The 27,990-nt window shown below is 52.2% G+C and overlaps 10 protein-coding genes across 10 annotated transcripts; 5 read left to right on the top strand and 5 right to left on the bottom strand.

The window, feature by feature from the left end:
• Nucleotides 1-6: 6 nt before the first annotated feature.
• IAQ61_005709 (uncharacterized protein) lies at nucleotides 7-3,489 on the top strand (the record flags this gene model as incomplete). Its single annotated transcript, XM_066096906.1, has 4 exons — nucleotides 7-34; nucleotides 170-580; nucleotides 1,313-1,465; nucleotides 1,517-3,489. The coding sequence occupies 4 exons, from the start codon at nucleotides 7-9 to the stop codon at nucleotides 3,487-3,489; spliced, it is 2,565 nt and encodes an 854-aa protein (XP_065953257.1).
• Nucleotides 3,490-5,079: 1,590 nt separating this feature from the next.
• Nucleotides 5,080-6,927, bottom strand: IAQ61_005708 (uncharacterized protein; the record flags this gene model as incomplete). The annotated part of the gene is made up of 1 exon (XM_003839845.2): nucleotides 5,080-6,927. One exon carries the CDS (start codon nucleotides 6,925-6,927, stop codon nucleotides 5,080-5,082), a length of 1,848 nt encoding a protein of 615 aa, XP_003839893.2.
• Nucleotides 6,928-7,866: 939 nt separating this feature from the next.
• IAQ61_005707 (uncharacterized protein) lies at nucleotides 7,867-9,014 on the bottom strand (the record flags this gene model as incomplete). Its single annotated transcript, XM_066096905.1, has 3 exons — nucleotides 7,867-7,977; nucleotides 8,448-8,600; nucleotides 8,718-9,014. Coding segments are annotated over 3 exons (561 nt in total), but the record flags the coding sequence as incomplete, so codon positions are not given.
• Nucleotides 9,015-11,088: 2,074 nt separating this feature from the next.
• Nucleotides 11,089-12,932, bottom strand: IAQ61_005706 (uncharacterized protein). The gene is made up of 3 exons (XM_003839847.2): nucleotides 12,593-12,932; nucleotides 12,108-12,539; nucleotides 11,089-12,056 (listed from the first exon to the last, which is right to left on the bottom strand). The coding sequence occupies exons 1-3, from the start codon at nucleotides 12,731-12,733 to the stop codon at nucleotides 11,259-11,261; spliced, it is 1,371 nt and encodes a 456-aa protein (XP_003839895.1). The 5' UTR covers nucleotides 12,734-12,932; the 3' UTR covers nucleotides 11,089-11,258.
• Nucleotides 12,933-13,609: 677 nt separating this feature from the next.
• On the bottom strand, nucleotides 13,610-15,208 carry IAQ61_005705 (uncharacterized protein; the record flags this gene model as incomplete). The annotated part of the gene is made up of 5 exons (XM_066096904.1): nucleotides 13,610-13,666; nucleotides 13,730-14,242; nucleotides 14,293-14,856; nucleotides 14,973-15,109; nucleotides 15,166-15,208. 5 exons carry the CDS (start codon nucleotides 15,206-15,208, stop codon nucleotides 13,610-13,612), a joined length of 1,314 nt encoding a protein of 437 aa, XP_065953255.1.
• Nucleotides 15,209-17,145: 1,937 nt separating this feature from the next.
• Nucleotides 17,146-18,059, top strand: IAQ61_005704 (uncharacterized protein; the record flags this gene model as incomplete). The annotated part of the gene is made up of 3 exons (XM_066096903.1): nucleotides 17,146-17,235; nucleotides 17,313-17,493; nucleotides 17,632-18,059. The coding sequence occupies 3 exons, from the start codon at nucleotides 17,146-17,148 to the stop codon at nucleotides 18,057-18,059; spliced, it is 699 nt and encodes a 232-aa protein (XP_065953254.1).
• Nucleotides 18,060-18,189: 130 nt separating this feature from the next.
• Nucleotides 18,190-18,948, bottom strand: IAQ61_005703 (uncharacterized protein; the record flags this gene model as incomplete). The annotated part of the gene is made up of 1 exon (XM_003839852.2): nucleotides 18,190-18,948. The coding sequence occupies one exon, from the start codon at nucleotides 18,946-18,948 to the stop codon at nucleotides 18,190-18,192; it is 759 nt and encodes a 252-aa protein (XP_003839900.2).
• A 1,204-nt stretch (nucleotides 18,949-20,152) lies between these two features.
• On the top strand, nucleotides 20,153-21,751 carry IAQ61_005702 (uncharacterized protein). Its single transcript, XM_003839853.2, has 2 exons — nucleotides 20,153-21,258; nucleotides 21,319-21,751. The coding sequence occupies exons 1-2, from the start codon at nucleotides 20,376-20,378 to the stop codon at nucleotides 21,528-21,530; spliced, it is 1,095 nt and encodes a 364-aa protein (XP_003839901.1). The 5' UTR covers nucleotides 20,153-20,375; the 3' UTR covers nucleotides 21,531-21,751.
• A 223-nt stretch (nucleotides 21,752-21,974) lies between these two features.
• On the top strand, nucleotides 21,975-23,189 carry PHB1 (Prohibitin-1, subunit of the prohibitin complex (Phb1p-Phb2p)). The gene is made up of 2 exons (XM_003839854.2): nucleotides 21,975-22,347; nucleotides 22,464-23,189. Exons 1-2 carry the CDS (start codon nucleotides 22,027-22,029, stop codon nucleotides 22,986-22,988), a joined length of 846 nt encoding a protein of 281 aa, XP_003839902.1. The 5' UTR covers nucleotides 21,975-22,026; the 3' UTR covers nucleotides 22,989-23,189.
• A 1,343-nt stretch (nucleotides 23,190-24,532) lies between these two features.
• Nucleotides 24,533-27,473, top strand: IAQ61_005700 (uncharacterized protein; the record flags this gene model as incomplete). Its single annotated transcript, XM_066096902.1, has 5 exons — nucleotides 24,533-24,897; nucleotides 24,949-25,565; nucleotides 25,654-25,902; nucleotides 26,045-26,846; nucleotides 26,915-27,473. 5 exons carry the CDS (start codon nucleotides 24,533-24,535, stop codon nucleotides 27,471-27,473), a joined length of 2,592 nt encoding a protein of 863 aa, XP_065953253.1.
• Nucleotides 27,474-27,990: the final 517 nt, after the last annotated feature.

The raw sequence follows: 27,990 nt of genomic DNA, 5'->3' as shown, positions 1-27,990 counted from the left end.
GCTAACATGACGCGACCACACATCATCCGAGCTGGTAACACAACCCCCCCCCCTCCTCTCTCTCTCTCTCTCTCTCTCTTTCTCTCTTTTTCTCTTTGTTCGCGTGAATGCCACATCGTAGCACGTGCTCTTGTCATGGCTATCATGTACGGCTAACCGGCAATCCCAGACACGATCGACTTGCAGAACAAGACGTCGCCCACCGCCCAAGACCATTCACAACAGCCCGAGCACCCTGCGCCTCTGGGCATTGGCCCCGCCGCGCCTCACCAACAGGCTGCCATACGCAATGTCGAGCAAGAGCGCTCGTCCGAGGAGGCGCGTCTGCAGAACGCTTGGAGCAGTGCAGGCAGTGCAATGCACGACGACGCCGGCTCCGACGAGGAACGCACCCTAGTCAACCAGCCCGCTGACGGCCAAAGAAACACACCACAGGACGAACAGGCGAGCAAGGCGAACGGCCATGGCCATGCTGATGGCGAGGGCGATGACACAGACATGCACGACGCCGACGTCGACGAGGACATGGACGATGACGATATGATGGACAAAATATCGAGTTCGCCCTCGATAAGTGATGGTGGGTATTCTCTCCCTTCTTGTTCCCCCGTGTGGCCGGCAGGACACGAGTCTTTGACTCCGGAATCTTCGCCAATACACTCCACAATCGCCTCTTCTTCACCCTTCATCCACCCGCCTGTTCACTTTCCTATTCCCATGAGCGCCGCTCCAAGACCACAAAGTGTCCCAGCGCGCCATGGATCGTCAGGATTCGACTCTCAAGCCGATCCGCGCCCAATTTCCTATCATCCCTCTCCTTCTACCCACAACGAGTCTGCGGAGCATCATCCTGGTGAGTATGCCTGGACAAGAACCGCCACCAGACCACAACACCGTGCCATGTCCGAGGTGGAGCCTACTTCGAGCACAAAATCGAAGCATTTCGTCGCTGTCGAACATCGGCTACAGATGGCCACGGAAGAGGACTCGACGGGCCTGACCTCCAATGTGCATGAAAATAGGCTACATACCATGCTGTTGCCTATGCCTCGGCTGGCCAGCATGGAGGTCGAGGATTATCTTGTCGAGTCAACCGATACGACCGCAAGTCCACCTCGGACCGTTAATGGCACGCCCCCGCCCACAAAAGTCAGTGTTGCCGATGAGGACTCATGGACCACTGACAGTGAGGCTGACTCCTGGGACGAGAACTTGGACCACAACGACGATGATGCATCCAAAGACGTTTTCTTTTCCCATGACCCCAGATTTGTCGACTCAGGATGGGGAGGCGAATGCTTACGAGAAACAGAGGAAATCGATTTCGAATTCGTTTACGCACTGCACACGTTCGTTGCTACTGTCGAAGGTCAAGCGAATGCGACCAAGGGTGATACAATGGTACTGTTGGACGACAGCAACAGCTACTGGTGGCTTGTACGAGTAGTGAAAGACAGCAGTATCGGTAGGTCCAACTCGAGCTCACAGCCTGGTCACCTGCTAAACAGCAATATAGGTTACTTGCCCGCAGAACATATCGAAACACCTACAGAGCGCCTCGCACGTCTCAACAAACACAGAAACATCGATCTGTCGGCCACCATGCTCGGCGATACGGCTGAAAAATCGAAGAATCCCCTGAAAAAGGCTATGCGACGAAGAAATGCGAAGACTGTACAGTTCGCTCCGCCGACCTATGTAGAAGCATCAGATTACGACTACTCTTCGGATGAAGGCGAAGGTGAGCTGTTTGGTGGTCCGGAACCTAAGCAAGACCAGCAGCAGCAAGTACAGAAAACCGACGGCGAGCCTGAAGAAGGCCTGCAGGTGCAACCTCTGAAAGTCAACGGCGGCAAGAGGGATGGGGACGGTCAACCTGATGGTGAGCTGCGAGGCTCGAGCGAATCTGCCAAACGAGAGGACGGCAAAGCGAAGACGAGCGAAGACGACGTCGATCGGCCGCTGGACCCCAAGGTGTCACGGAATGGCACACTGCGCAATACCGACTCCTTCTTCAAGGACGAAAACACCGAAACGAGAAAAATCACGCTCACGCCCAATCTACTACGGGACGATTCAAGCACTTCGACAACAGGTTCCAAGGAACGCGGGCCTAGCCTTGAAAGTTTGGAGAAGATTGGCTTTGCCGACAAGGTCAAGAAGGACGATAAGAAGAAGGAAAAGAAGACGGGCATGCTGAGCGGGCTCTTCAAGCGCAAGGACAAGAAATCCAAGGGCTCACTTGATTCTGTCGATAGTGACATGGAGCGGGCAGACGAATCAGAAAGCAACGCACCACAGTCCAAAGGTTTGGAAGATTCACCAGAACGACCGTCGACTGCAGACGCAGCGGCAGCAACAGGGCCCGTCAGGCAATCAAGTATGAACAAGCTTCAGAAGAGTCAGCGCAGCCGCGATGATTCACCGCAGAAGACCAAAGGGATTTTGAAGATCAACAGCCGAGTGGAAAGCCCAGTGCAAATAGAAACACAATCAGAAGAGGCAGCCGACAAAAAGCCCACTGGACAGGAAACTGCGCCAACGATGCGCGTCGTTCCATCAGACCAAGACGACGAAAGCAATGCCATGACCAGCAAACCCACGTCGCCAGAAGGACTTACAGCTATGACTGTAGTGAACTCGTTAAATCCATTCAGCAATGGCCCAAGGACACATCTGAATGGAGAACCAAAACCAGAAAAAGTGAAGCAGTCAAAACAGCGCATGTTACTAGACGATTTCGATTCGTCTTCCGACGAGAGCACCGATCCCTTCGCCGATCCTTATGCGCAGTCAAAGTGTACACAGCCTCAGGAATCCGGAGCCACGGGTCGTCTGTCCGAATCCCCCGTCCACGTCTCAGCTGCGGATGCGCAACCTCCAAGCCAGGCTGATGCCTCCCAAACCCTCCCTCACGAAACCGATCCCCGCCAACCTCCCGCTCTCACCACCGACAATTCAAGTCAGGAAACCAGCTCTCCAGTTTCAACCCCCGATCACGACAGTCCCATGAAGACCATCCCGGAGAATAGCACTCTGACGAGCTTCCAACCGCACACTGAACCCGACCTTACGACCCAGACTTCTCAATCCGCCGGTCCACCGCCTCCATTACGCCCTGCGCCCGTTCCCGACACCAACCGGGAGCGCGAACCATCGCCTCCTGACTCCTCGTCTTCCTCAATCCTCCCCGAATGGTCTGACGCCTGTCTCCGCGCGTACCTCGAAGACGGAAGTGATATCCGCGATATGCTACTTGTTGTCAACGACACTACAGGAGTCATGCCCGTGAGCCGCGAACATCCGTTTATGAAGACGTTGTTTGTACAGGAGGAGCAAAGGATGAAGAGTTTGAGTAGTGAGTTGGATGGGCTGCTCAAGGGACTGATGGACAAGAGAATGAAGAGGGTTGGGAGCGGCAAGAGCACGAACAGTATGGAAAGAGTGAGGAGTCGGAGTGCGAGTGGGAGTTTGAGGGTAGGGAGGTAGTTTGACTGTGTTTTGGAGCTGTTCATTGTGGCAGGGAACGCAGGTCAAGGATGCGTATGGAGGAGGTTTATTTGTATACCCTAGGGATTATCTGGACTGGCGTTTTTTGTTTTTTTACTTCGTCTTTGGTCATCATGGGATCTATGTGGGACGGTATGGGGATGGGAATGGGGCATGAGGCATGTTTGTGCAATTTGCAGGTGGAGTTTAGAGTTTTCTTTTTCTTTTCTTTTTTCCCCTTGTTTTCGTCTTTTGGGCCATTTTTTCGGGCTCCTGCTTTTCGACTGTTTACTCCTTCCCGGGATTCGCCGTCCGTTTCTCTCTCTAGTTGTCTCTCTTTCTCTCCCTGTCTACCCAAATTCGTTTTTCTTTTTCAGTGTGCGGCACATCTGGCAGGTCCATGACTCACTTTTTTTTTTCTAACCGCTCGCCTTTCTATTGATTTTCTGGACTTCCATGGCTCGTTTTTTTTTCGGGTTTATCGAGTGTTGTTGATTTAGTTTAGTGGCGGGGTGAGTTTGGTTTGGACTGGTTTGACCCGACCTGACGTAACTTCCGGCCTGTTTTGTTGTGTAGTCTACATGGTTGGAGTGTAGGTCTGTGGGACTGTAGAGTTGTAGGGTTGAAATATAAGTGATAGTGCCTTGGGTGTTGATGATGTAGCATTTTGTGGTGATCGTCGCGGTGGTAGTGATTGTGATGTTGAGCCGTGCGGATTTTTGGGCTGGGGAATGTAGTGTGCTCACATAAGCTGTAGTGCAATTAGTGTATAGCACAGGCGGGGCGATTAGGTAGACCAAGTAGATGTTTGTGTAAAACTGCTTTGAAAAGTACAAGTTGTGTTGCTGCTCTTCTTGGCTGTGGTGGCAGTCGCGGTCCTGCTAATCCTATTGACATACTATTCCCCTTCTATCCTGGTATTTGCTTTATTATATACGATCTTACCTTCTATCCCCTCTCCTATCCTTTACCTCCCTTCTTCTATCCTTTATTTCCCTCCCACCTCATTATCCCAAGAAGAAGCCATGGGTTTTGGGTTTTCTGGAAGATATAAGGGAATCACGGTGAGGCATGTTTGGGTAAGTGCGGGAAAGGAAGGGTGGTTAGGTTTGGGGAATGGGGTTGTTGGTAGGATTAGGGTTGGGGTTAGATGACGATGGGATGGGTAGGGAGTGGATGGGGTGGATTTGTGGGAGAACGAGGATGCTGAATATGTACTTGGACACAAGTCTCAACAGGCACAAAAACTTGCAAGACGCATTTTAATTTTAAAGATCGAATTCAACTACCACAAGATCTGATTACAAGACAGCATTACCTTACACACATCCCAATCCAAAGAATCTACAAGACCTCAACAAAAGAAAGAAATCCCCTCGGGCAATTCAAAACCACCAAAACATTGACGAAAAGAGAAGTTTCCGTCTGGGAGCTAAACGTAATCGTCGTTGCTTGATCCGCTAGCTTGCGTAACTGCTTGTTATCCAGTCCCTCTCAACGTTGGGCTCGGAAGGGGTTTAAATCACCAGAGTCGCCTCTTTGTGAGAGCACGCCGTGTGCGCCCGTTGATGGTCGTCGCTGGTAGATGCTTTAGTATCCCTTTCCGTAGCCGCCGCTGCCGTAGTGGTCGCCGTAGCCACCGGTGGGAGTAGGTGTGGGAACACCCTTGTCACCTGGGCCAGTGGGGTAGGGAGGGACAGTGGTGGCCTCGGGGGTGCGGTAGATGGGAGTGTCTACGGCAACGGAGGGAGTGGCCTCGTGAGTATAGTACATGGGAGTGTCAACGTATACAGAGGGAGTGGCCTCGTGAGTATAGTACATGGGAGTGTCAACGTATACAGAGGGAGTGGCCTCGTGAGTATAGTACATGGGAGTGTCAACGTATACAGAGGGAGTGGCCTCGGCGGTGCGGTAGATGGGAGTGTCAACAGCAACGGAGGGAGTAGGGGCCTCGCTCTCGCATGGCTCGTCGTCGTCGTCACCGCCGGGAGGACCAGGAGGGCAAGAGCCGGGGACGTTGGGGTCGCAGCCACCGGGGGTGGTAGCAGGGCCGGAAGGCTTGCTTGGGGTAGCAGCTGGGTAGCCAGGAGGGCACGATCCGGGAACGTTGGGGTCGCATTTACCAGGAGTGTTGGGGGGACCGCCAGAGGTGCTCATGGTTGGGGCAGGAGGGCACGAGCCGGGAACGTTGGGGTCACAGCCATTACCGTGAACAGGAGTCGGGCCAGGGATATCAACGTAGACGGTGAGGGTCTTGGTGACAATGACAGGAGGAGGGCAGACCTCGTCCGCTGGGGGCTGGCCAGGGTGGTTCGGGGGAGGGTTGGGCTTGTTGCCAGAAGGTGGGTAGCCAGGGTAGTCTGGGGTAGGAGGCTTCTCGCCCGCTGGTGGCTGGCCAGGGTGGTTCGGGGGAGGGTTGGGCTTGTTGCCAGAAGGTGGGTAGCCTGGGTAGCCTGGAGCAGGAGGCTTCTCGCCAGGGGGAGTCTTCTGGCCAGAAGGTGGGTAGCCTGGGTAGCCTGGAGCAGGAGGCTTCTCGCCAGGGGGAGTCTTCTCGCCAGAAGGTGGGTAGCCTGGGTAGTCTGGGGTAGGAGGCTTCTCGCCAGAAGGTGGGTAGCCTGGGTAGTCTGGAGTAGGAGTTGGCTCGTGGCATCCACCCTTGCAAGAGGTGACGGTAATGATCTGAGTGGTCAACGTTGTGATGATCTCAGTGCCGTGTGTTTCGGTAGTAGGGCAGACAGTGGTGGTCTTGTAGGTCGTCATCTCCGTAGTCGCCGGTGCAGAAGACGAGGTGAAGTACAGAGGAGTACCCACAGTCCCGGATGGAGTAGGAGACGACATGGAGGCACTTGTAACTGTAGACTCGCAAGGCGTGCTCTCTGGCTGGGAAGGGGTGGGCGCACTGCTCTCACCAGGCATGGAGGGAGTAGGAGACGACATGGAGGCACTTGTAGCCGTAGACTCGCAAGGCGTGCTCTCAGGCTGAGAAGGAGTGGGCGCACTGCTCTCACCAGGCATGGAGGGCGTAGGTGAACTGCTCATGCCTGGCATGGAGGGCGTAGGTGAACTGCTCATGCCTGGCATGGAGGGCGTAGGTGAACTGCTCATGCCTGGCATGGAGGGCGTAGGTGAACTGTTCACGCCTGGCATGGAGGGCGTAGGTGAACTGCTCATGCCTGGCATGGAGGGCGTAGGTGAACTGTTCACGCCTGGCATGGAGGGCGTAGGTGAACTGTTCACGCCTGGCATGGAGGGCGTAGGTGTGCTTGTCTCATCCGGCATAGAGGGAGTAGGCATGGAGTTCACCGGGTAGCCAGGAGGAGCCGACATACCCGGCGGCGGTGGACCTCCTGGTCCAGGTGGTGTCTCCCCGTAGCCCCAGCCATATTCCGTGGCGGAGACCGCGCCAATGATGGCGGCAGCAACGAATGCGTAACGCATAATTGTAGTGTTCAAATAGTTGGATTAAGTGTATTAACGGTAATGGCTGAATCTGATAAAGCCGACAAGAAAGATAAAATTAAAAGCGAGTGGCTGCAGTGAAAACACTGTGTGGTGGGATGAAGGCAAGAAAGGATGAGGGAGAGAAGAAGTTAGTTATATACCTATCCATCGTCTAGGTACTCAGGAGGCTCTGCTTATGGACGTCGACATCGCTTTCGTAAACGCTCGGTCCTTTACGAAGTATGCTTTGGTCAGCGGTGGGACGCTATCAATGATACGATGGTCTATTCTTTTTTCGAAATAGTTCACGGCCACTTCATAGCCCCGATGTCGATTTGAGCACTGGCAGTTGCGGTCAGCAATAGAATTGTGCACCTTGGAAACGAATTGCTGCCCCTACATCGTAAACCTCTCCAAATGGCTTCTCTCACAACATCAAAATCACTTGTTGACCTGGATTCCCTGACAAATTGATTCTGTCAGTTGACATTTTGGGCTGGTTTAGGGGTCCACTTGTGCTGCTATAGTGCCTCTGCCGTGAACCTTAATGAAGCTTATTCAACAAGTCCACGTTGATAGCCTGCCCTGACGCAATCGTTACCTACCACTTTTGCTGACGGCGAGAGCGTATTTGAGCTTCTGGGAACGAAGCATGTCTTACCTGCTCAAATGATGTAGCAAGGCCATGGTAGATTCAAAGTATTGCACACTGTCAAAACGCCCCGAAGAATGGGCAACGTGGACGGAGCCCAGGAGTCGCCATCTGCCACTGTCCAACACGCATAATGGCAAGATGCGTTGTCCAGTCAAACATAATCCTTCTGATTGCGATATGCGAATATTGTGCTCATATTGGAACACCGGTCAATATTGCAATGCACACTGCTTGTACCAATAAGGACGCGCGTATCGTGTGGAAATTCCCCTCTAGCTCCCCTAGTGGTGCATGTTGTTGACCGAGATGCCCACCGATGCCCCATGCATGGATTGGTCGTTCCTGGACGATGGCAGGAAGACAACTGGGGAACCCAGCAGTGCATCGCCATGCTGTGTGGTACGGTAGCTTAACCTTCCCCTGACTGCTGTCCGCCTATCCAAACATAGCAACTAGGTCTCCATAAAAAAATCCGCCACCGTCATGTATGCAAACTTTGGCCGATGAATGGTGGTGACAGCGACCCTAGAGATTGTAGCACATGTCGTTGACAAAAGAGGGCACAATTTAACGTTGTTGTTATGATCAAGGAATTTGAGATGGGTAGACTGAGGTTGGTGGTGTGCCTGTTAGTTCCGGGGTTTCCGCGTCAATTCAAGGCCGAACATGCTTACTGTTATGCAAATCACAGCGTGGCCAGCCAGCTGATCATCACTGTTGCTGGCCAATGAAGGGTGTAAGCCCGATTTGTTAGTCCTTATCTACCTATACGAAGCTTCAGAACTGCAACACAGGAGACCTCACGCCCACAGATGAAACAGTTCCTCTGCCCTTCGACAATTGTTCATCAATCTAAACATACTGTGGTACACAGTACGTCCAGCTTCTCGGCACGACTCCGCCACACAGCCTCAACCGGCCGTTTTTGTGAACGGCTAAATTTAGGCGATCTCGCAGCTAGCGCAACTAAAAGGGGCTCCGATTGTTGATCCCCCTGAATAGGAGTGCGTAGGTCCTAGAGTGATACGTGCACTGGTGTAGGGCAGACCCACCTGCTGGGCGAGACTCAAATGGTTCGAGAGTGTTTCTTAATTAGGTAGGGGAAGTCGACGTAATTTCATTTGCAAGCTACATGCGGTACTCTGCAATGGCTCGATTGATGATCAAAAACTAGGGCATCTCGTTCTGCATACTTGTGAATAGAAACTGAGGTCGTGCCTAGAGGCAGCTTGAACTGGACGAAATCCGACAAGCGCAATCCTTCAACTTGGACCCAATGCGTGTGGAGCCTATTGATGCGATATAATATTGTCAAGTTACTAAAAATTGGTTGCCACTTTACGTACCTATACTTCATCGTGACGTGATCCATGGCCATTGCAAAGCTCAGGTGATATTGCTTTTTAGGGCTGCTAGACATTACCGACAGCTAGACAAAGCGGGGACGGTTTTCTAAAGAGTCTTCTAGTACATGAGATTCTCTGATCAGAGAAAGCCAAAGCATAATAATCAATATGCTGCTTCTGCCCCTTTGGCAGGTGGCACGCATGTCAGACCTAATAGTACTCTTTAACTCTATGGTTCTATCTGCGGTTGCCTCGTTGTCTCACTCGCATGCTCGTATGGATCTGGCATTTTCTCTGCAACGCTTATCTCATCTCACCGCCAGCTACTCAGTCCCTCGAGTCGCTTTTTCTTGTGACTAGTCCTTTGTCATGGTCAAGTAGTCCTGGTCTCGAACATACGCCATATCCAACAGTTGACCGCTGGTTGACTACATGTACACGCAGCTGTTATGCGTTGAACCGTGAGCAATACATATTCCACTCGCACCCATTGACGACATACTATCACTCGCAAGCGGTCCTCCATGGAGGCTTATCTGTGGTGGCTTCGCTATGACCGATAAATGTGTGCAAGTGGAAATTGCACACCTTCAGCTTATCTTGCTATCAACAATCTGAAGTTCATCTACATATATTCCTCTCTTCACATCGATCTCGAATCTGCCTTCGTTGACAGCTCTTTGCTACCAATCCCCAAGATAATCCAGCAACCTACAAGGCCTGTCTGTATCTCAAATCCAAAGCGGATGATTGTCAACAATCATCACGCTCATGAAGCCCACTGTTTTCCCCTACAATCTCGCCCCCTCTACTACTAGGAGGTTTTATAGTGCCTATTCCCCCATAACCCGAGTGAACCCCCTTTGTCATGTCTTTACATGCTAAAATTTCTACTTCTGACACTGAAAACTCTACCTCTGCTCCTTACGCTGCCGTTGGCAAGAAGTGTAATATCGTGCATGCCGTACATTTCTTCACGGACAGCAATCAAATTGATGCCGCACCTGCTTCGGCTGTTGGCTGCTGCAGTATCCGACGATGAGGAGGGCCTAAATGCAGTGTGTAATGTGATCCTATTGTCCTAGTCTAGGAGGATGGGAGCCATCTATGGGCAAGCACCGCCAAGGGGCTAAGCCCATTCAATAGTCACACGTGACCGAGATATCTATAACCACAGCAGCTGCTCTGTTACCACTTTCATCGACACCATCTCTAAACGTTCCTATGACAGGCTTCTAAGCGAACATTCGGTGGTCCTAGATGAGATCCGCGGCACATAATCCAGAACAGAGGTTACGGCACCGAACTCAGCGTAAGGCAAATATCCTTGCAAGATCTTGTTGAAGTGGATGTTGAAACCTGTCAAGCCTATTGATTGTACATTCTAGAGAATAGCCATAATATCTGACTATGCGGTCAACCGTACGTCATCGTGGCCACTGTGTCTTCATTTAGAGTTGTACCAAGGGGGCTTACTATGATGAATGGCTGCTAGGCTGTTGAGGACGCTAAACTTTAACTATATACGCAAATCCTAGATATTGCTCTTCAAAACTCACAATCAGCAGAACCGTCATCTACATAAACATTGTTCCATCTCGCCTTCTTATCAGGCCTGATCAGTGCGCCTGGGTCTCCTCATACCATATCTGCACAAGACCAACTTGATATTCGTAATCACATGTACAAACGTCTGAGAGCTGTTGATAAACACTTCCTATCTCATATGTTTTTCTTGAGGGGAAATCGTCGGTCCATTCAAATGAACCGACCGTGTAATATATGAGATACGAGCATATTCTACCAGCATTTTTAGGAATAAAGAGTTCGGGATTGGTATGGAGGGGCAAATGATACAACGACAATATACCCGCATAAAGTACAAAAGTTCATAGAAGTAAGCGCTTGTAATGTATGGCCGGAAAAATTTCTGCTGCTTAGTGATGATCCTGATAGATGTTGTCGCTCACAATGTGTTGTGAGCCAAGTTACCACACGCGGGTCTTTGTAAAAGAGGTCAAGTGCACTTGTCTAAACTTTTTCTTCGCGACACGTTGGATTATGTGGATGAGAAGTATAAGTGTAGTCACGCACGAGTGATGCAATGAGATTGAATATCAACTTCCACATATGCAAGTCTAATTGATGGTCGCTATCATTGAATCTAAATATCGCGAATGAAATATGCAGTCGCTTAATAACGCGAAGTTGGGTTGTATGGTGAAATATATCGTGATATTGCTAAAATATTGGTACAAAATGAAAAGCCTCGATTCCAGCAAGCGGATTCTAAACTTCAGCCACAGAAATTACTACTCTTAGCATACCTATCTCCTTGAAGCAAGAAGCATGGTAGAGTTGGCCGCATTGCGGATGTTGTAGTACTTAGAGCGGGGGTAGTAAAGGTTGTTCTGGTTGGCCTTCAAGTTCTGCTCACCACCGATAGCCTTGATAGCAGTCCTGATGAGACTCTTCTCGTGCGTGTAGGCGAAGTCACAAGAGGTTTCCCAGAACCAGAAACCACCAAGGTTCTGCTCCTGCATCCACTTGGTCTTCCAGGTGGCGATCTTGGGGGTGTCAAAGGAGACGAACTCCTTCTTCATGGGGTCCCAGGACCAGGAGGAGATGGTCTCTTTGTCGGTGTAGACCTTGCTGCCGTTGAGAGGGAGAACCTTGTAGTCGAGCGAACCGGCTTCCCAAGTACCAGTACCGGAGCCATTGAACATCTGTCCGAGACCGCGCTTTTGCTTGCTGAGGTCGACGACATTGCCGAAGGAGCGGCCGTAGAGCGGCATACCGAGCTGGATCCTGGAGGGGTCCGCAATGTTGGCCTTGTAGTAGTCGACGGCCTGCTTGGTGTTGAATGGGCGGTAACGGTTCTCCTCGACAACCCATCCGTCGGTGGTCTTGGGGTTAGAGCGGCTGGGGTAGATGTTGCTCTGGTGGCCGGTGAAGTTGGAGAAACCGCCACCCTGGTAGTCGAACGCCATCAAGTTCCAGTTATCAACGTATTGGTCAAGTTCGCGAACGGGCATGTTGATGAAGTGCTGGGGTCCGGCAGGCGCAGAGATACCGATCTCAATGTGGTAGTTGTTGGCGTACTGTGCAGCGTACTCGTCGTACATCTATGTATGCATTAGAATCTGGTATATGAACGAAGGGATAGCAGTTCTTACCTGGCGACAGAGCTTGACGGTAGCGAGAAGGTGTCCAGCCTGTTCGGCATTGCGGGGGTATTCCCAGTCGATGTCAATAGCATCGAGACCGAGATCAGCAACAAGCGCAAGAGTAGAGTTGCAAAACTTCTCGCGACCCTCCTCAGATTTGAGAGCGGGGGCAAAGTTCTCGCGGTAAGTCCAGCCTCCCACGGAAAGAGCAACCTTCAGGTTGCGGTTCTTCTGCTTGAGCTTGAACAGCTGGTTGAAGTTGCCCAGGAGTTGCGTGCCGTTGGTGGCAACATCGCCAGGGTACGAGTACTGGATGTCAGCCCACTCATCAGAGAGGAAAACCTCGCCAGTAACGTTGTTGACGTTGGCAAAGGCGTAGTTGATCTTGGTGAGCTTGTCGTATGGGAGATCGGTCACGAAGTGCTTGCGTCCGTAGATGGCCTTCCATAGAATTAGCGTGATGCTCAAAATTAATTCTTGAAAAATCATCATACCCAGTTGACATAGAAAGCGCCCGACTGGTAGAGACCGCCACGGCCGGGCGAAGCAGCAGTCACATGAGGCCGCTCCCGAGATGGAACGGCTTCAGCGATGGAAGCTGCAGTAACGAGTGTAGCGACGGTAGAGAAACGCATTATGAATGAATGAGAGGACGGCTGTCTAAGCCAAAAGATGTGTTAAACTAAAGAGAGAGGGTTAGGTTTGGGCTTTGTAAATGCCGGGCATCCACAAAGTCTTATATAAATGACCCCTCATATTGGAAGAGTCGCGAGAGGCTGCGCATTCCCCTGCCAAGCTTCATGTGGTCGGTACGAAAGTAGACATCGTCATTCAGTCTTTGATACACTTCCTAGTCGTGTGCATATTTGGCCGTGGTGATGCCTCGAGACCAGCGAATGATGCGTGACTTTGCGGAATAGACTACGACGCGCCCCCACAAGGTCGCGGCCGACTCGGCGCAACAGCCTTGGGCTATGTTAAAGCCATGAGTCCCAAGCATTGTTTTGAGGGGTTAGCGCACCATTTATCGGCCCTCAACCTTCGCTATGTTTCAATCAAATTGCTTTGTGAGTCCTGCATCGAACCAAGCAAGAGGCAATATCCAAGCCACCTGTAGTGATTAAAACGCTTTGAGCAATGCCTTCTATGTTTAGCTTTCTAATACCGAATCTCGTGAATGCAGGATTTGGCAACGGTTCCCGCCAATTCAATTCCTGAGACCCTTGAGGAGATCGTTCCGCCATGTCCAAATTGTTTCCAGCAGCCGGGAAGGTTCATCGGACAGCACGTGCTGATCAGATGAGACAGCTTAAAAGTTGCCGGGCGCATCAGCGTAGATTAATGGAGAAGGTTCCATTCTTTTAAGGAATGTTACAGCAAACAGAACCAAAAGTGCAAAGTACGTGGCTATGTTGAGATGCCCCCATTCGATGCCCAGGACTGTTGGAGTCAAGGACAGAGCAAGACCCAACCAACCTCAAACTCCACTCCACTTTAGAATACCCACCTTGTTAGTAATCGTCCCCACGAGAAATAATTTCTTTGCAATTTGGTCGAAGGAGCACGGTCTAATCAGAGAACCAAAATTAGCGAGCTGTAGAATACGCTCAAGTGCGCAATCTACCACTTACATGCTCAAATTGAGCGACATAGGAGCCCGGCGTGTCGACGAGTGGCGCATAGCATTCGACAACCCCACTGGCTATCAGTGATCGCATCCCAAGATGGTAATTCTTCACTCCGATTCGCTCGAGGTAATTTCGAGAAAAAGGCAATGTACCAAAGTTCTCGTCGATGGCCTTGAGCAGCGACTTCGCAGATGCGAGATGAACACCAGCCGTGCTGACATTCTCGTTGCGCGAATAACCGTAGACACCAACATCATCTCGGGTACGGCCTATACCAGTACTACCGAATGTTTCAATCGCGAATACGTCGCCTTCTTCCATACGTTGAGAAGTGCGAGTCTTGACAAAAGGAACCTGCTTGTCGCCATGGATCTTATAGCGCAGGATATTGTGGCTCGAAAGGCTTGAAAGAGCCTTGACGGGAAGGGGTTTGCCATTGATCATGACTTCATAGCTCTCCATCACTTCCTGGATCGTCTCGCTGATGTAGTCCATCCTGGCATCAATCCCGCTTTCCTAAAATGCATTGTCAGCTGAAATCGAACCGAGTATGCCGAAAAGTCTACCTTCAGCCCTGTATTGGTAGCCGCTTTGACGGCAGTAAGCAGTTTATCGTACATCGGATTAAAAGCCACCGTGAAGGCGCTATCGACAATACGGCCGTTCACATGCACACCGAAGTCGATGCTCAACACGTCATCGTGTTGTAACACAACTTCCCTGGCCCCGGGATTGGGAGTCCAATGTGCTGCTACGTTATTGATACATAGGCCAGTCGGAAATCCCATGCCGGCCTTCAAAGAGTCTCCAGTCTCTATGCCTTGATGGCCAACCAACGCACGAACGCCGTCCTCGATCTCCCGAGCGAGTTCAGTCATCGAAATGCCAGGTTTCGCGATGGTTTGAGCATACTGGCGAACCTGACGATGGACCTCAGCGGCTTTGCGATAGTCCCTGAGAAACTCGTCGTTCATGTTGTTTGCGACAGCCAGATGTCGAAATTCCTCGTCTGTAGTACGCACAAGGTTTTCGTCATTGATACCGTATTCTACAATTTCACCTTCAGGATAAGGACGATTGTGGAACAGAGTTGCAATTTCAACTCTCGGTGGGGCCGTTTGCTGCGCAGCCTGTGCACTCTTCTTCTTTTTATTGTTCCTTCTTCTCTTTTTCGTGCTTGGGAGAATGAGTTTGAGTCTGATTGTGCCTTCGCATAAATCTAACCATTTGCAGTTTTTTCGCTTACGTTCATGTCAGCCCCGATCTTTCCCTCGTCGTCATCTCCGTCTTCATCTTGATCCTCGAGTGCCCCTCTAAGAAGTCCACTCGCAGCAGCAGACTTGGGAGGATTAATGGAAGCAACGGCCTTTTTAGCAGATGGACCTGATAATGAATTAGGTTAATTTGAGTCCCAAACATGGCCTCGCGGACACACTCACCGTTGGGACCTCGATCTTCGCCGTTTGGTGACTTGGAACCCATGATGGCTTGATGATTTCGCACATGAAATGCTGAGAGCTAAATACACAAAACTTAGCAAAGTCGAGCAAGATGTTCAGAAGAGCGTCCAAGGTCACTGGGAATTCGATTGTTGTTAAATGCAAATCAATTCCGACATTCACGACGGAGTTGATGGTGGAGTTGGCGAACACCGCAATAGTATGTCGGGAGGTGGGGCGGGTTCGGTCTTAAGACACGCTATGCCTGATCTGTAAGTGAATCATGCGCCCTTTCACCATTACAACCGCGACTCGTCCTCTCATCTCAGATCGAAGTATTGTCCTATTTCCGAAAAACTATGGACATAAAAGTAGCATTTGGTATTAAACGAGCAATAAGCATCGCAGCGATCTGCAAATCTCACTAGCATCGCATGAAGACAACAAGAAGAAAGAACAGCTCAAAATTTGGCTCCCAGACATACCCGTCGGTTGGGAATGGGCGAGTACCTGGGAAGGGAAAGAAGGGGGGGAAAACACGGATCCGGGGTAGTGAAGAATGGGGATGATGAGGGGGTGAAAAGAACGGCAGGGCAGGGTCAAGGTCAAGGGGGTCAGATGTCGAGAGAGCTTGGTGATGGAAGTAGGATAGGTACTGATGTCCAAGATTATACCGCTCAAATCGGGACGGTACTGCGATTTCCCAGCGTGGATAGCGGGACGTTGTAACGCTTCAACCCTATCAAGTACCGCAGTCCGTATCTACTCCCCATTCAGACCGGCCTATGGACTCGAAGACGCAAACACAGACGCCAAATCATTATCCTAATGTACAACCGACACACCAAAGCCCCAGACCGCATTGCCCGCACACCAATGTCATATCTGTACGGTCGAGGAGACATCTACCTCACGCCTCAGCCAAAGTCTTGACATTGTAGAGAAACTTATTCAGATCCTGTTCGACCTATAAACGCATGTTCTAAACTTCATTCACAACAGCTGTCTCTTGGACCCCCTCAATCTTGACTTCGGCCGGAATACTCAGTTTTTCTCACAGTTCACAGTGTTCGCACCAGCAGTACACGCCATGATATCTTCACAGACATGGCGTTTACCGCCTCCATCCTGTGAGTTTTTTGTTGTGAGGAGCCGTATGAGATGTCTGAGCAACTGGTTGCAGCCGAAAACATAAGAGGTGGTCATGCCGTAATTCATTGCTCGACATTTGTTGGCAGTAGGGTAAGGAGGGCTGCGTGCATGCCAAGCTTATTCGGTTGATGGCTCAGTGTGAGGGTGAACAAGAGAAATGAGGCGATGGTGTTCCAAATACTCGACAGGTGTGCTCTTCAAGGCTAGTATTGCTTGTCATGAGACTGCGGTAATAATTGCGGTAAAAATAAAAACGTGCAGAGTTGGCGCCTTGAAGAGCACTTTTGTGTGATGCTATACCGTAACATGCGTATCAACTATCGCACTGCACATGATCAAACACCCAATTCCAAGCCCAACACTTACCAGCTTTTGCCTTGATGTGATAGCTACAATATCTCCTCGAGCATACTTAGCACAAGCCATGAAATAAGACAAATTTGAAGATGATATGCCCAACTACTCTATACGGGCGCAGCACAACACCCGCCAACCACCATCTTCACCTGTCGCTCCCCCCAAATCCAGCCACCTCAACATCCCAAGCCCCAACCTTTACCTCGCCATTCCTACCCACCCACCCCCACAATAACAACGACCAACTGACTACAAAATCTCATGACCAGATTAGGTATCACAATGACGTCAGACCTATCCAATACATGGGTAATAGCCCTACAAGCACCGCGAGCATTCTTATAGCCAGACAGATTCCTCCCTCCCCAATTCCCCTCATCCACAGGACAGAATAATCCAAATTGCTCAACTTCCAACAAACCACCCTCTTTCCAACTCAACACAGACAAGAAGAAGAAAATAGCAACGACAATGGACGCCCAGCCCATCACCAACAACACCGCCGGCGCGCCCGAAAGCACGCAGAATAAAATTCTCGAGACGGGCGCTGGGATGACGCAGGTATGCAAACCCCCAACCATCTCCCATTTCTCCAGCGGGATTGAAACCGACATCGTGTTGACGAGAAAATCTTGCAGAATTTCGCACCTACACAGCGCATCTGCGCCCACCTCAATGCGTTCCACGCGTACGCGCACGATCCCAAGCGTGCGCCCGTCGAGGCAAATCACTATTGTGCGCATTTGAATGAGGATGTGCGACAGTGTATCCTGTATGATTCGGCGGAGCCGGGGGCGCGGATTATTGGAATCGGTGAGGGTTTTTTTCTTGTTTGCTTTTCAAACCCTTACGTCTTGCTCTGTAAAGGGTTTGCATCGTCGCCCTATAACCATGGTGTGCAACGATGAAATCATCGATGATACCACAAGCGACCCATACTAACCCCAAAAACCACAGAATACATGATCACCCCAGCCCTCTTCTCCACGCTTCCCCCCTCGGAGCAGAAACTCTGGCACACACACGTCTTTGAAGTGAAATCCGGGATGCTCACGATGCCGCGGCCCGCGCACATTCCCGCCTCCGTATGGTCCGTGGCAGAGAACAAGGAGATGGAGCAAGTGATCCATTTATATGGCAAGATCTACCATTTGTGGCAGACGGATCGTGGGGATGCGTTGCCGTTGGGTGAGCCGCAGTTGATGACAAGTTATACGGCCGAGGACCAGATGCCGGGGTTTAAGGAGAGGTTGGGGGAGAGGGATGCGAGGTTTGGGGGAGATTGGAGGGAGAGGAAGGCGGCGAGGGAGTATATTGCGGTGCCGGAGTTAGGGGGCGAGGCGGATGCGACGTGGAAGGAGGGCGGGGCGGGCGGGGGAAAGTGAGGAGGTTGTGATTGTGATTGTGTGGGAGGGAAAGGTTGCAGCACTTGCGTTCTTTTCTTTCCCCCGTTTTCTTTCCCTATCTCTCCTGTTGATGTAGAAGCGCATGCGTTTGCGTGATTGGGCCGAGATTCTACTTTGGCGTGCTGTCCTCTGGTACAACTTCAATCCTAACGCTTTCTTTCCTCTGCTTCCCCAACAACTTGCCCAACAAATCCTTGTCCTTCTGCTTCTCCCCGCCCTCCCCTGCTTCCTCCATACTACTCTCCTCACTATCCGACGATATATCTGACCCTTTCGCCTCCAACACCCCCAAACCAAGATCCATCTCAATGTACGGTTCCCCCTCGTCCTCCGGTCCCTTATCCAAACTCGTCAACGTTCCCGCCCGCTTCTGCGCCTCGAGCTCCTCATTCGCCGCCTTAAGCCGCGGTAAGAAATCCTTGAGGAAGTCGCGGATATCCGGGCCGAAATCTTCGTGTGCGGAGAGTTTGAAGGCGGGTTTAGGGCCGCGGTTTGCGCGGAGGTTTGTTATGGAGGGTGTGGTGGTGGGTTTTTCGTCAATATCCATTTCTGTGTTGGTTTCGCCGACGTCGCTGTCTGCTTCTTCGTCATCATCATCATCATTTTCTTCTTCTTCTTCTTCGTCGTCGTCGTCGTCCGAGGAAGAATCATCGCTGGGTTCGGGACTCGAGGAGGATAGCACTGAACTATCGCTATCGCCCTCGGAGAGTTCGCTCGCGTCTATGAATGTGCATGTTGTGCTTGTGCTTGTGGGTACGAGGGCGGGTTCGTCAGAGTTGGTGCTTGGGTCCGAGGAGGATGTGAAGCGGACGCGTTTGCGGCGGTTGGGGAGGGGGGTTGTTGGTTCGGTTGTATAGGGTCCCGACATTTGTGTATTGTTTGTCAAGTTGCGAAATTTGCGTAGCAGTTTTACATGTGTCGGATATGGCTGGATATGGGCGGGATGTTCTGCGGATGATATTGGGTGTGGGGAGAGACATGGAAGATTATCAGAAGTTTTGTCCGACGCGCAGGGAAAAAGCCAAAAGCGGAATAGTGCAGAGACGAGTGCCTCGAGTCAGGCTCTACGTCATGAGCAGATAGCACGTGACCGATGATTCCCCATGCTACTCCTTGCTGTGTACTTACTACGTCCTATGTACAGACAAACAACAATTGGGTTATTTCCTAGCGCGACGTCCACTATGACTTTCTCTCAAACAAATATATGATATATCTGATTCGCCGGCTCGCTTTCATCCGCCAACTGCACCCTTATTCTATTCAGCACAGGAGATCGGGTCTAGAGACTAGACTGCACACATGCACGGGTATGATAGGTACTAAATACCTATCCAGGTACCGGTACATACTGAGACTTCCAGTCATGTGGGGGCCTCAGGCGTGCGATGCAGTTGGCGCCTCCCAGTGGTGTCGGACCGGGGGTGAGATGAAACGGCGTCTTGAAACGGTAGAGCGGGCGGGCGGCTGCATCGCTGACTTGTGAGCCCCCATCCTATCTGGGCTTCTGTAGCCGCATCTCCCTTTAAAGACCACCCAGACAGACAGACTGGGGCTTCTGACTGCACTTTTACCTTTGGCTATCTTGTAGCGTTTTTCTTCTTCTCTTCATCCATACTTGCCCGTGGATTTTGCTGGTCGCGCGTGCTGAGCGAATTTTCTGCTGCTGCATACACAAACACACAATTCTGCCCCTCATTTCAGGCCATACTACCGTGTACGCAGTACGCCGAGAAAGGCTTGAAGGAGCAGCATCAGAAAGTAGGTAAATCCATGTCTACGGTCTTGTTTTGGTTCTCTTCGTCTGCGTTTTCTCCTTTTCTCCTTTTTTTTCGCCCTCCTTCGCTCCTCAGAAAGGCGATTTGCATCTGGCTTCGAGGTCTAGCAGCAGTACGTCCATAGAAGCCGCCATTCATGAGTGTGGAACACTGCCAATATCTTCTCTTTGGGCTCCACCTGCCCTCTGAATGAGCTGCAGGTCTGTTGCCTTTGGCATTATCGGCCTGCTTATTTCGTCCTGTTCCCCTATCCTTACTCAAGAGCAGCGTGCTCACGGACCACCCTTTACCTTCACGTTCACTTTCACCACTGTCAATTGCCGCAACAAGAGCGACCTGATAATAGTCGCCATAGCTATCGTGCGTTTGGGCACAGATATTGCCCATATAATGCCTCCTCTGCTCACCCCGTTCTTCTTTCTCATATCCATCACATCTCCATTTCACCTGTCCATCAATCACATTTCCTACTATCTGCACGCCTCTTTCTCATCTCTCTCATCTCACTACCTTCCCAATGGCTGAAACTGCTCGCTTCATTGCCATGATCAGAGCTTCTGCTAGTCAGAACGCTAATGTCGACAAGTCCAAAGACAGAGACCAATCCTCCTATCGTCCTATACGTGAGGGGCCAGCTGCAGCACGCAAACCCACTTCCGCCCTCCTTCTAGGAGAGCTCATTCACAGCATAAAGAACGGTGCTCCTCTGCCGAACAAGCCCTTGAACACCGAAACCAAAGAAGGCCTCGACCGCATCCTCGACCTCCTCAACAACAGCCTTCTCCAGACTCCGACTGCTACCCCTGTCACCCATCTCTCCAAGCACAAATCCACCTTTAAAGACATCGACTGTGTCACCTCCACTCGCAAGCTCAACACTACCGAAATCACAACCCCCCTCCACGCGACCACCATGGCCAACCGCTTCCCTGCCCTCAGTACCTCGGACCTCCCGCGCGCCTCGGCAGAAGAGCAATCGGCAACGGCCTCCCCCGCCCGCGGCACCGCCATGCTCAACTCCATTTTCAAATCCGTGCGCGTCCCCGAATTCCGCTTCAAGTGGCTCTTCTGGGCCGAAAAGGGGCAGGCCGGTGCTCCTGCCTCCAAAGCCGGGGCCGAGGACTTCGCCTCGCGGCCCAAACCCCTGGGCGACACCATAATCAGTGTCAAGGAGTTCTACCAACACTTCAACAACATCCCAGTGGAGAACCTGAAGCTGAGGGACAGCATACACCTGTTCCATCTTGGAGTGAAGCCGGTGTGGGAGGATCCGAGAAATGTCAAGGGCGGGGCTTGGTATTTCAAGGTGAGCAAGGATGTTGCGAGCCAGTTCTGGCATGAGATGTGTTTGTTGGCTGTGGGAGATATTCTGCAGGGTGCGGTTGAGACTAAGAGGGTTTGTAAGTTTTCTCTCTCTCTTCTCTAGTCATTTGGAATGATGGCTCATCCTGTCCTTGTAGCGTTTAACGACGACATCTGCGGCATCTCATACAGTGTCCGCTGGAACGCGGTGCAAATTGCCGTCTGGAACCGCGATGCGGACAACGAGGCAGGCAAGGAGAAGTTGCTGGCGGTGATTTTGGAGAAGTTGTCAGAGGAGCTGAAGCCCAAGAAGGAGGACAATTACTGGTACAAGGCTCACAGGGAGCACAAAGGCTTCATTGAGCAGTAGATTCGCTCGTGCGGTTCTGTGCTGTTGGCTGTCCTGGGGGGTGGATATAGCATAGATAGATGGCTGTCTAGCATTATGAAGATGCATTCACATGGGTAAACTGATATGTACCTATCGAAATAGATCATGCTAAGCTCACCGACTCAGTATAGACATGAAATTTATTCGCAATGCATCACATTGCGTCTCCGATATCATCGCTACGATGTGCATTGAGCGCACCATATACGCCAAGATAGTGTGCACCTTATATATTATTAGCATTCAATGTATTATAGCCGAGAGTAGAACATGACCTATCCAATTGCATTCTACACCGTCGTCGTAGCTATCATGCCTACCGGTACCTAACCGTCAAGATCCATGGTGCACGGACCATGTACAAGGATGCCAACCTATGACCCGTCCAAATTCCTCCACCTCAGCACACCACAGTCACCACCACCCACCCCTCCCACCTCCACACATTCACACCTCCACCCCCACGCCACCAAACATGGCCGCCATTTCCCCGTCCTTCTTCCGCTACTTAATCCCCCTTAGCATCACTGCCTCAGTCATCCAATCCTCCCTCTACGACGTCAAAGGCGGTACGCGCGCCGTCATCTTCGACCGGCTCAGCGGTGTCAAGGAAGAGGTGGTCAACGAGGGCACGCACTTTTTGGTCCCCTGGCTGCAGCGTGCGATTGTGTATGATGTGCGCACACGGCCGAGGAATATAAGCACGACGACGGGGAGTAAGGATTTGCAAATGGTCACATTGACGTTGAGGGTATTGCATCGACCGGAGGTTCGAGAGTTGCCCAGGATTTACCAGGTATGTTTTTTTGGTGGTTATGCAGTGTGGAAAAGTAGTGGCGTGGTGTATGCCAGGAACATATGTACATCACATTGAGATTCGGAATCGCAGCTGATAACCAACTTTTTCACCAGAATCTCGGTCTCGACTACGATGAACGTGTCCTCCCCTCCATCGGCAACGAAGTCCTCAAATCCATTGTCGCCCAATTCGACGCCGCAGAACTCATCACCCAGCGCGAAGCCGTCAGCAACCGGATCCGTGCTGACCTCCTCAAGCGCGCCAACGAATTCAACATTGCCCTCGAAGATGTCTCCATCACGCACATGACCTTTGGCAAGGAGTTCACCAAGGCGGTTGAGGAGAAGCAAATCGCGCAGCAGGAGGCCGAGCGCGCGCGCTTCATTGTGGAGAAGGCGGAGCAGGAGCGCCAGGCCAATGTCATTCGTGCAGAGGGCGAGGCCGAGGCGGCAGACACGATTAGCAAGGCTGTGGCTAAGAGTGGTGATGGCCTTGTGTTGATTCGCCGAATCGAGACGCAGAAGGATATCGCGCAGATGTTGAGCCGGAATCCAAATATCTCGTACTTGCCGGGTGGGAGCGGTGGTGAGGGTGGCAAGGGCGGAGGCGGCAACTTCTTGCTCGGCCTGAGGAGTTGATGGCCTGAATTGTGGTGGGATGGCAGAGTGAAGAGTGTGTAGATGGAAAGGATGGCGTGTTGGAATGGCATGAGTGGCAGGATCTGTATCCATGGGAATAAAGAGAATCGCTCCTCTGCTTTCTTGGTGGGGGAAAAGAATGGGGGTTTGGATGTATGATTACGAAATGAAGATTTGAAATATACACTTCTCCATCACGATGATGATGATGATGATGTTGTTGTCGTGGTACTAAGGCTGCTTTCATTCAAGTACACCGCTTTGAGTCTTGCACGCCCGTCCATTGGAAGACCATCATCTCCAAGTCTCAATCAGCCCCAGCACATCCATCTCAGCCATCCGCTCGCCCAATCACCACACCACTCTCCCACAGCCTCCTCATCTACACAGTACCAGAGAACATCTCATCCACGGTCCGTCCTCAACTACACATCACAAATCACACTCCCATCTCCCGTCCCCCCTCACTCCCCAACACACACACACACACACCCCTCCGGCACCACCACCATCCGCCCGCCAACCCCCATCCCCCGCACCACCCAAACCGCAAACCCAAACCCGGACACTGCGTATTCCGGCAGCGGCCCTTGCCCCTTGCAGAGTGGTGTGTATATGGTGTGTATTGTACATTTTCCCCCGCAAGTCCTGGATACATGCAAGCGAGTATGTCGCTCAGGGTGCCGCATTTGGGTTGGTGTTGAGGGGTGGAAGTGATTGAGTTTGAGACGTCATCAACGTGCACGACTCACGTATCAGATTGTTTCGCGAGTGCTGACCACCCGGACTAATGGGAACGGCTTGTTAGATGCCAGACGCAGATCCCCTGCCTACATGGTGTTGTTGTGAGTGAGGGCGTGCTGGGGAGACGAGGATGTCTGTTTCCAATCATATACGCATGATTGCAGTGCCTACCGGTATAGTGGATGGATGGCCATACACACACAGAAGCCTCTTCTCAAGGCAGCAAGAAACAGCGGTGCAAGTCAACAACAGACATCCAGCACGGCCATCATGAATTCTGTCAGCCTGGTGGAAAGTCTTGCGGGGGGGGGAAGGGAATACTGCGCCACCTTGGTTGCTTCATTGCAAGCACATCTGACCGCGTCCTCCACCTCCCTGTGCCTGCGATAGGTTGAAGCCGACGATGTTGAGCCTGGCCTGGCTGCCCCGGGCATCGAGGCTACGGTTCGGGTGTGGCTGAGCCGGCGTTGAAGCTGTGGCTAGCCAATCAAATCCATCGTGGCCGTGCAGCATCCCTCTTTCTCCCCATAATAATCTCCCTCACCAGAGCATGCCGGCTTTCCCCCAGGCTTACTCCGCCTGGATGCGTGCGAAGTATATACAAAAGGCTTGCGGTCGTGGGAGGGCCACAGAGATAGCTATGTGTTCGATGAACGTGTGAACGTATGATGGCATAGCTCGTTCTTCTGCCAAACCACCCCCTCCCTCTTTGCGAAACCTCAGCCTGCGCCTCGTTCACATACGATACCTGGTGATTAACAGTTCCTACCATACCCATCTACCCAAGTGACTAGCTAGCAATGGCGATGGAGCAACCGCGCAGACGTACGCGTACGAGCATCATCCTCGCCTTCAAGGTCCTACAATTTGTCAATCAGCTTCGACGGCGTGTGAAGCCGCGTGGATTGCAAGGCACACTCGAGTCGACCGATCTTGGCACCGAAACATCTCTCGGCCTCAAGAACCTGAGGTCCATGTCGGATGGCTTGGCAAGGATCGCCGTCGAAGATGCAAAGCCGCCGCGAGAGGTGGGTTTGGGTGTTTCCAAGACTGGGCCCAAGCCTGGTCCAGAGACGCCGAAGTCTGTCCGTCTGCTGCCAAGGGCGAACACGACGGCAACGCTTGTCTCCACGACTCCAAACGCACCTGGCCATGATGCGCAACAGTAGGCGTGCAGGAGCTTTCTGTTTGCTTTCGCCTGCTAAGCTTTCCACAGTCTGCTAAGCATCGTCGACCGCAAGCTCAGCCGCGAGGGCAAAGGCGTCGCCTTCTCGGCCGTGGCAGGGGATGACCACCTGCTCCTCAAGCACAACAACGCGCCCCTCTTTGAACGCTGCTCCCTGACCGAGCTCATCCAGCTGTTGGCAGCCGTGCATGATGCCCTCCAGGTGCTGGCCCAGTGCCGGCGACAGTTTGGCGATGACTGGCTCGTGGCCCAAGGCGTGCATCTCGGGTTGAGAATAGACCAGAGTTTCATCGCCAACTACGAGCATCTGCTCGTGCGGCTTCAAACGGATCTGATGGATGCCATGGCCCGCCGGGCCTTTGAGGAGCTGCTGCGGGGCGGGCACGACAAGAGACAGCGCAAGCTGCTCAGCTGGTTCAGCGAGTTTGCTGAGCACCGCCAGCCCTTGAGCACATGCTTCCCATGGACGATCAAACCCTCCTTGGCCGTCCTCTGGGGCGTCTGCTGGATGTTTTACGACCACCACCAGGCGGCGGCGGCGGCGGCCGAGGAAGAGGCGACCAAAGGGGGAAGTTTGCGCGGGCCGCTAGACAAGGTACTCCAGAATATCGATCGTGACCAGTGGGACGCTCCCGCATCATCCGACTGTACGTACTGTGTAGGGGGGGGGGGTTTTTTGTTCGCGTACTCTGCCATCCGTTCTCAACCTTGTTTCAGTGTGGCTAAGTTTGGCAGACGTCGACCTCGGCCGAACGTTGATTGGCACTCGGCCGCAACAGGCAACGCAGCAGCAGCAACAACAACCTCACCAAGCGCGACAGCAGCAAAACACGGGAAACGTGCAGTCCGATTTCAGCACTTTGTGCCCTTCTAGGCTGCTGCTGCTGCCGAGAAGACTAGAGGCTGGTCAGGCCGGAGATCATGGACATCATGGACCCTCACCCTCACCCTCACCCGCGGGCCTCTTCCATCCGCCTCGTCCACGTACGTACTAGTCCTCTTCCTGCTTCTTGACTCACATCACTTTGCCAACCATCTACCCAACCCACCAGGGTTTCAGCCTGCTCGAGGTTGCCTTCACTAGGTCCTGGTTGGTACCTAGACAGCAGATACTGACCATGCCCAGGCCAAGATACTTATTGTCGTGATGCCCTCCAACATCTTCCGCCATATTCGCCCGCTAATTTCTATTTGCCTCATAATCAAGGCACGCCCGCTGCGCCACTCACGGCCTTTGTACATCTTGGCACCGACAACAACAGTAACTCTTGGCATCCTTACCCTTCTTTGCCACAAGACAGTCGTCGTCATCTACTCGCGTCTGCTCAGAACCCCAGTATTCGACTCACCGGGTCTGCAGGAACCGACGTCTATGCTCAGCCACACCCAGACCTCGCGGCTTTTGACAATATATACCACCCAGGCCAGCAACCTGAGGCCTACTCACTGAATCTTGACCCTTCTCCATACCACAACCCTACTTTCTCCCCCTCACAATACATCATGAGCGAACCAAACATGTCACCGACTACTGCTACTACCACTATTACTACCACTACTACTACTACTGCCGCAACAACGACACCAACACCAGCGCCAGCAACCATGCAGATTCCCCAGATTTCTGTAAAGCATGAGCGCGCCTCTTCTATCAACTCGCTGAACGGGATGCCAACCCCGGTTAGCACGTCGGGCCCCCGATCCCCGCTAACCCCAACCGCCGATGCGCGTACTCACATCCTACCGAGTCCCCAAACTCATAGTCGCCGTGTTTCAGAGGATCGTTCTTCGATGTCTGGCGATGATGAACGGAGAATCAACTACAGCTACAAGCGCAACGAGGAGCCGGAGCGGAATTCAGAAGGAAAAATGATCTGCAAACACCAAGACTGTTCCGGACTACTATTCGAGCGCAGGTGTGAATGGAGGTAAGATTCCCCCCCACCCCTGGAGAAACGTGAAGAAAGCAAGACAACTAACGTCACTTGAACAATAGTAAACACATGGACAAGCACGACCGGCCCTACAAATGCAACGTCAAGGGCTGCGAAAAACTCCAAGGCTTCACCTACAGCGGCGGCCTACTGCGGCACGAACGCGAAGTCCACAAGATGCACGGCGGCACCAAAAAGTCACTCTTTTGCCCGTTTGACGACTGCAAACGCAGTTCTGGCGCCGGCTTCACGCGCAAGGAAAACCTGGCCGAGCACATTCGCCGCGTCCACCGCCGCACGAGCATGTCAGCTGACATGCACGGACTGAGGGTCCGCCGCGATTCCACGGCCATGACGGGCGCCATGGAGAGCGCCGCACCCTCGATTGCCGAGTCGCGCCGCTCGTCCGTGTCGCCGTATAGTCGGCCGTTGGAGTTTCGCGAGGAGGAGGATGTGGCTGTGAAGAGGAAGCGGGGCAGCGATTACGGGCTCGGGGAGGTGCTTGGGGCGGAGGAGTTGAGGGCGGAGATTAAGCGGTTGAGGTTGGAGAATGAGGAGAAGGATTCTAGGTTGCGGCAGTTGGAGCAGGCGGTCATGGCGTTGCAGCAGGGGAGACGATGATTGGGTTTGAACGCAGAGTGCAATGCGCGACTGGGTTACGGCATGCCAATGTCTTTTTTTTTTTTTTGGGCCATGGGCGGATCAAACTGCATCATTTTTCCCTTCCGGTCATGGATACGAATCTCCTTGTTTCCCCTTTCACCGATCAAGGCAGCGTGGGTGGATACCGTTGTCATTATCCTGTTACTCTATGCTTGCTACTCTTTTTTTCCCCCCTTGTCCTTGGGCCGGGCGGATCTCGCTGACACTGAAGAGGATTCCGAATCTCCTACACCTTAATGTGTTTTTTCTTCTCCCTTTGTATTGTATCAAGGTTTGCCTCGTAGGGCTGGCACCTACTGAGTTGTCACGAGCGATGATGGCACCCAGTGGCTTGGGGCTGGGGCTGGGAGATGGATGGTAGGCTGGATGGTTGGAAGGGAATAGACTAGTAGAGACCTCACTCTGTTTTGACGGAAGAGTTCACCTATGCTGTCCGGCTAGACGGGAACTCGGAGATGTAGATTATCCTCGCTGA

This window comes from Plenodomus lingam (assembly GCF_022343315.1).
Source record: "Plenodomus lingam strain CAN1 chromosome Unknown contig_22, whole genome shotgun sequence".
NCBI classification, from domain to species: domain Eukaryota; kingdom Fungi; phylum Ascomycota; class Dothideomycetes; order Pleosporales; family Leptosphaeriaceae; genus Plenodomus; species Plenodomus lingam.
This window is presented reverse-complemented; position numbering and strand designations above follow the sequence as displayed.

Coding starts and splice junctions, on each gene's coding strand:
- IAQ61_005706 (XM_003839847.2), bottom strand. CDS start 12,733: ATGCGTTTCTCTACCGTCGCTACACTCGTTACTGCAGCTTCCATCGCT. Junction 12,540..12,592: donor GCGCTTTCTATGTCAACTGG/GTATGATGATTT, acceptor ATTCTATGGAAG/GCCATCTACGGACGCAAGCA. Junction 12,057..12,107: donor CCGTCAAGCTCTGTCGCCAG/GTAAGAACTGCT, acceptor ATGCATACATAG/ATGTACGACGAGTACGCTGC.
- IAQ61_005702 (XM_003839853.2), top strand. CDS start 20,376: ATGGCTGAAACTGCTCGCTTCATTGCCATGATCAGAGCTTCTGCTAGT. Junction 21,259..21,318: donor GGTTGAGACTAAGAGGGTTT/GTAAGTTTTCTC, acceptor CTGTCCTTGTAG/CGTTTAACGACGACATCTGC.
- PHB1 (XM_003839854.2), top strand. CDS start 22,027: ATGGCCGCCATTTCCCCGTCCTTCTTCCGCTACTTAATCCCCCTTAGC. Junction 22,348..22,463: donor AGTTGCCCAGGATTTACCAG/GTATGTTTTTTT, acceptor CTTTTTCACCAG/AATCTCGGTCTCGACTACGA.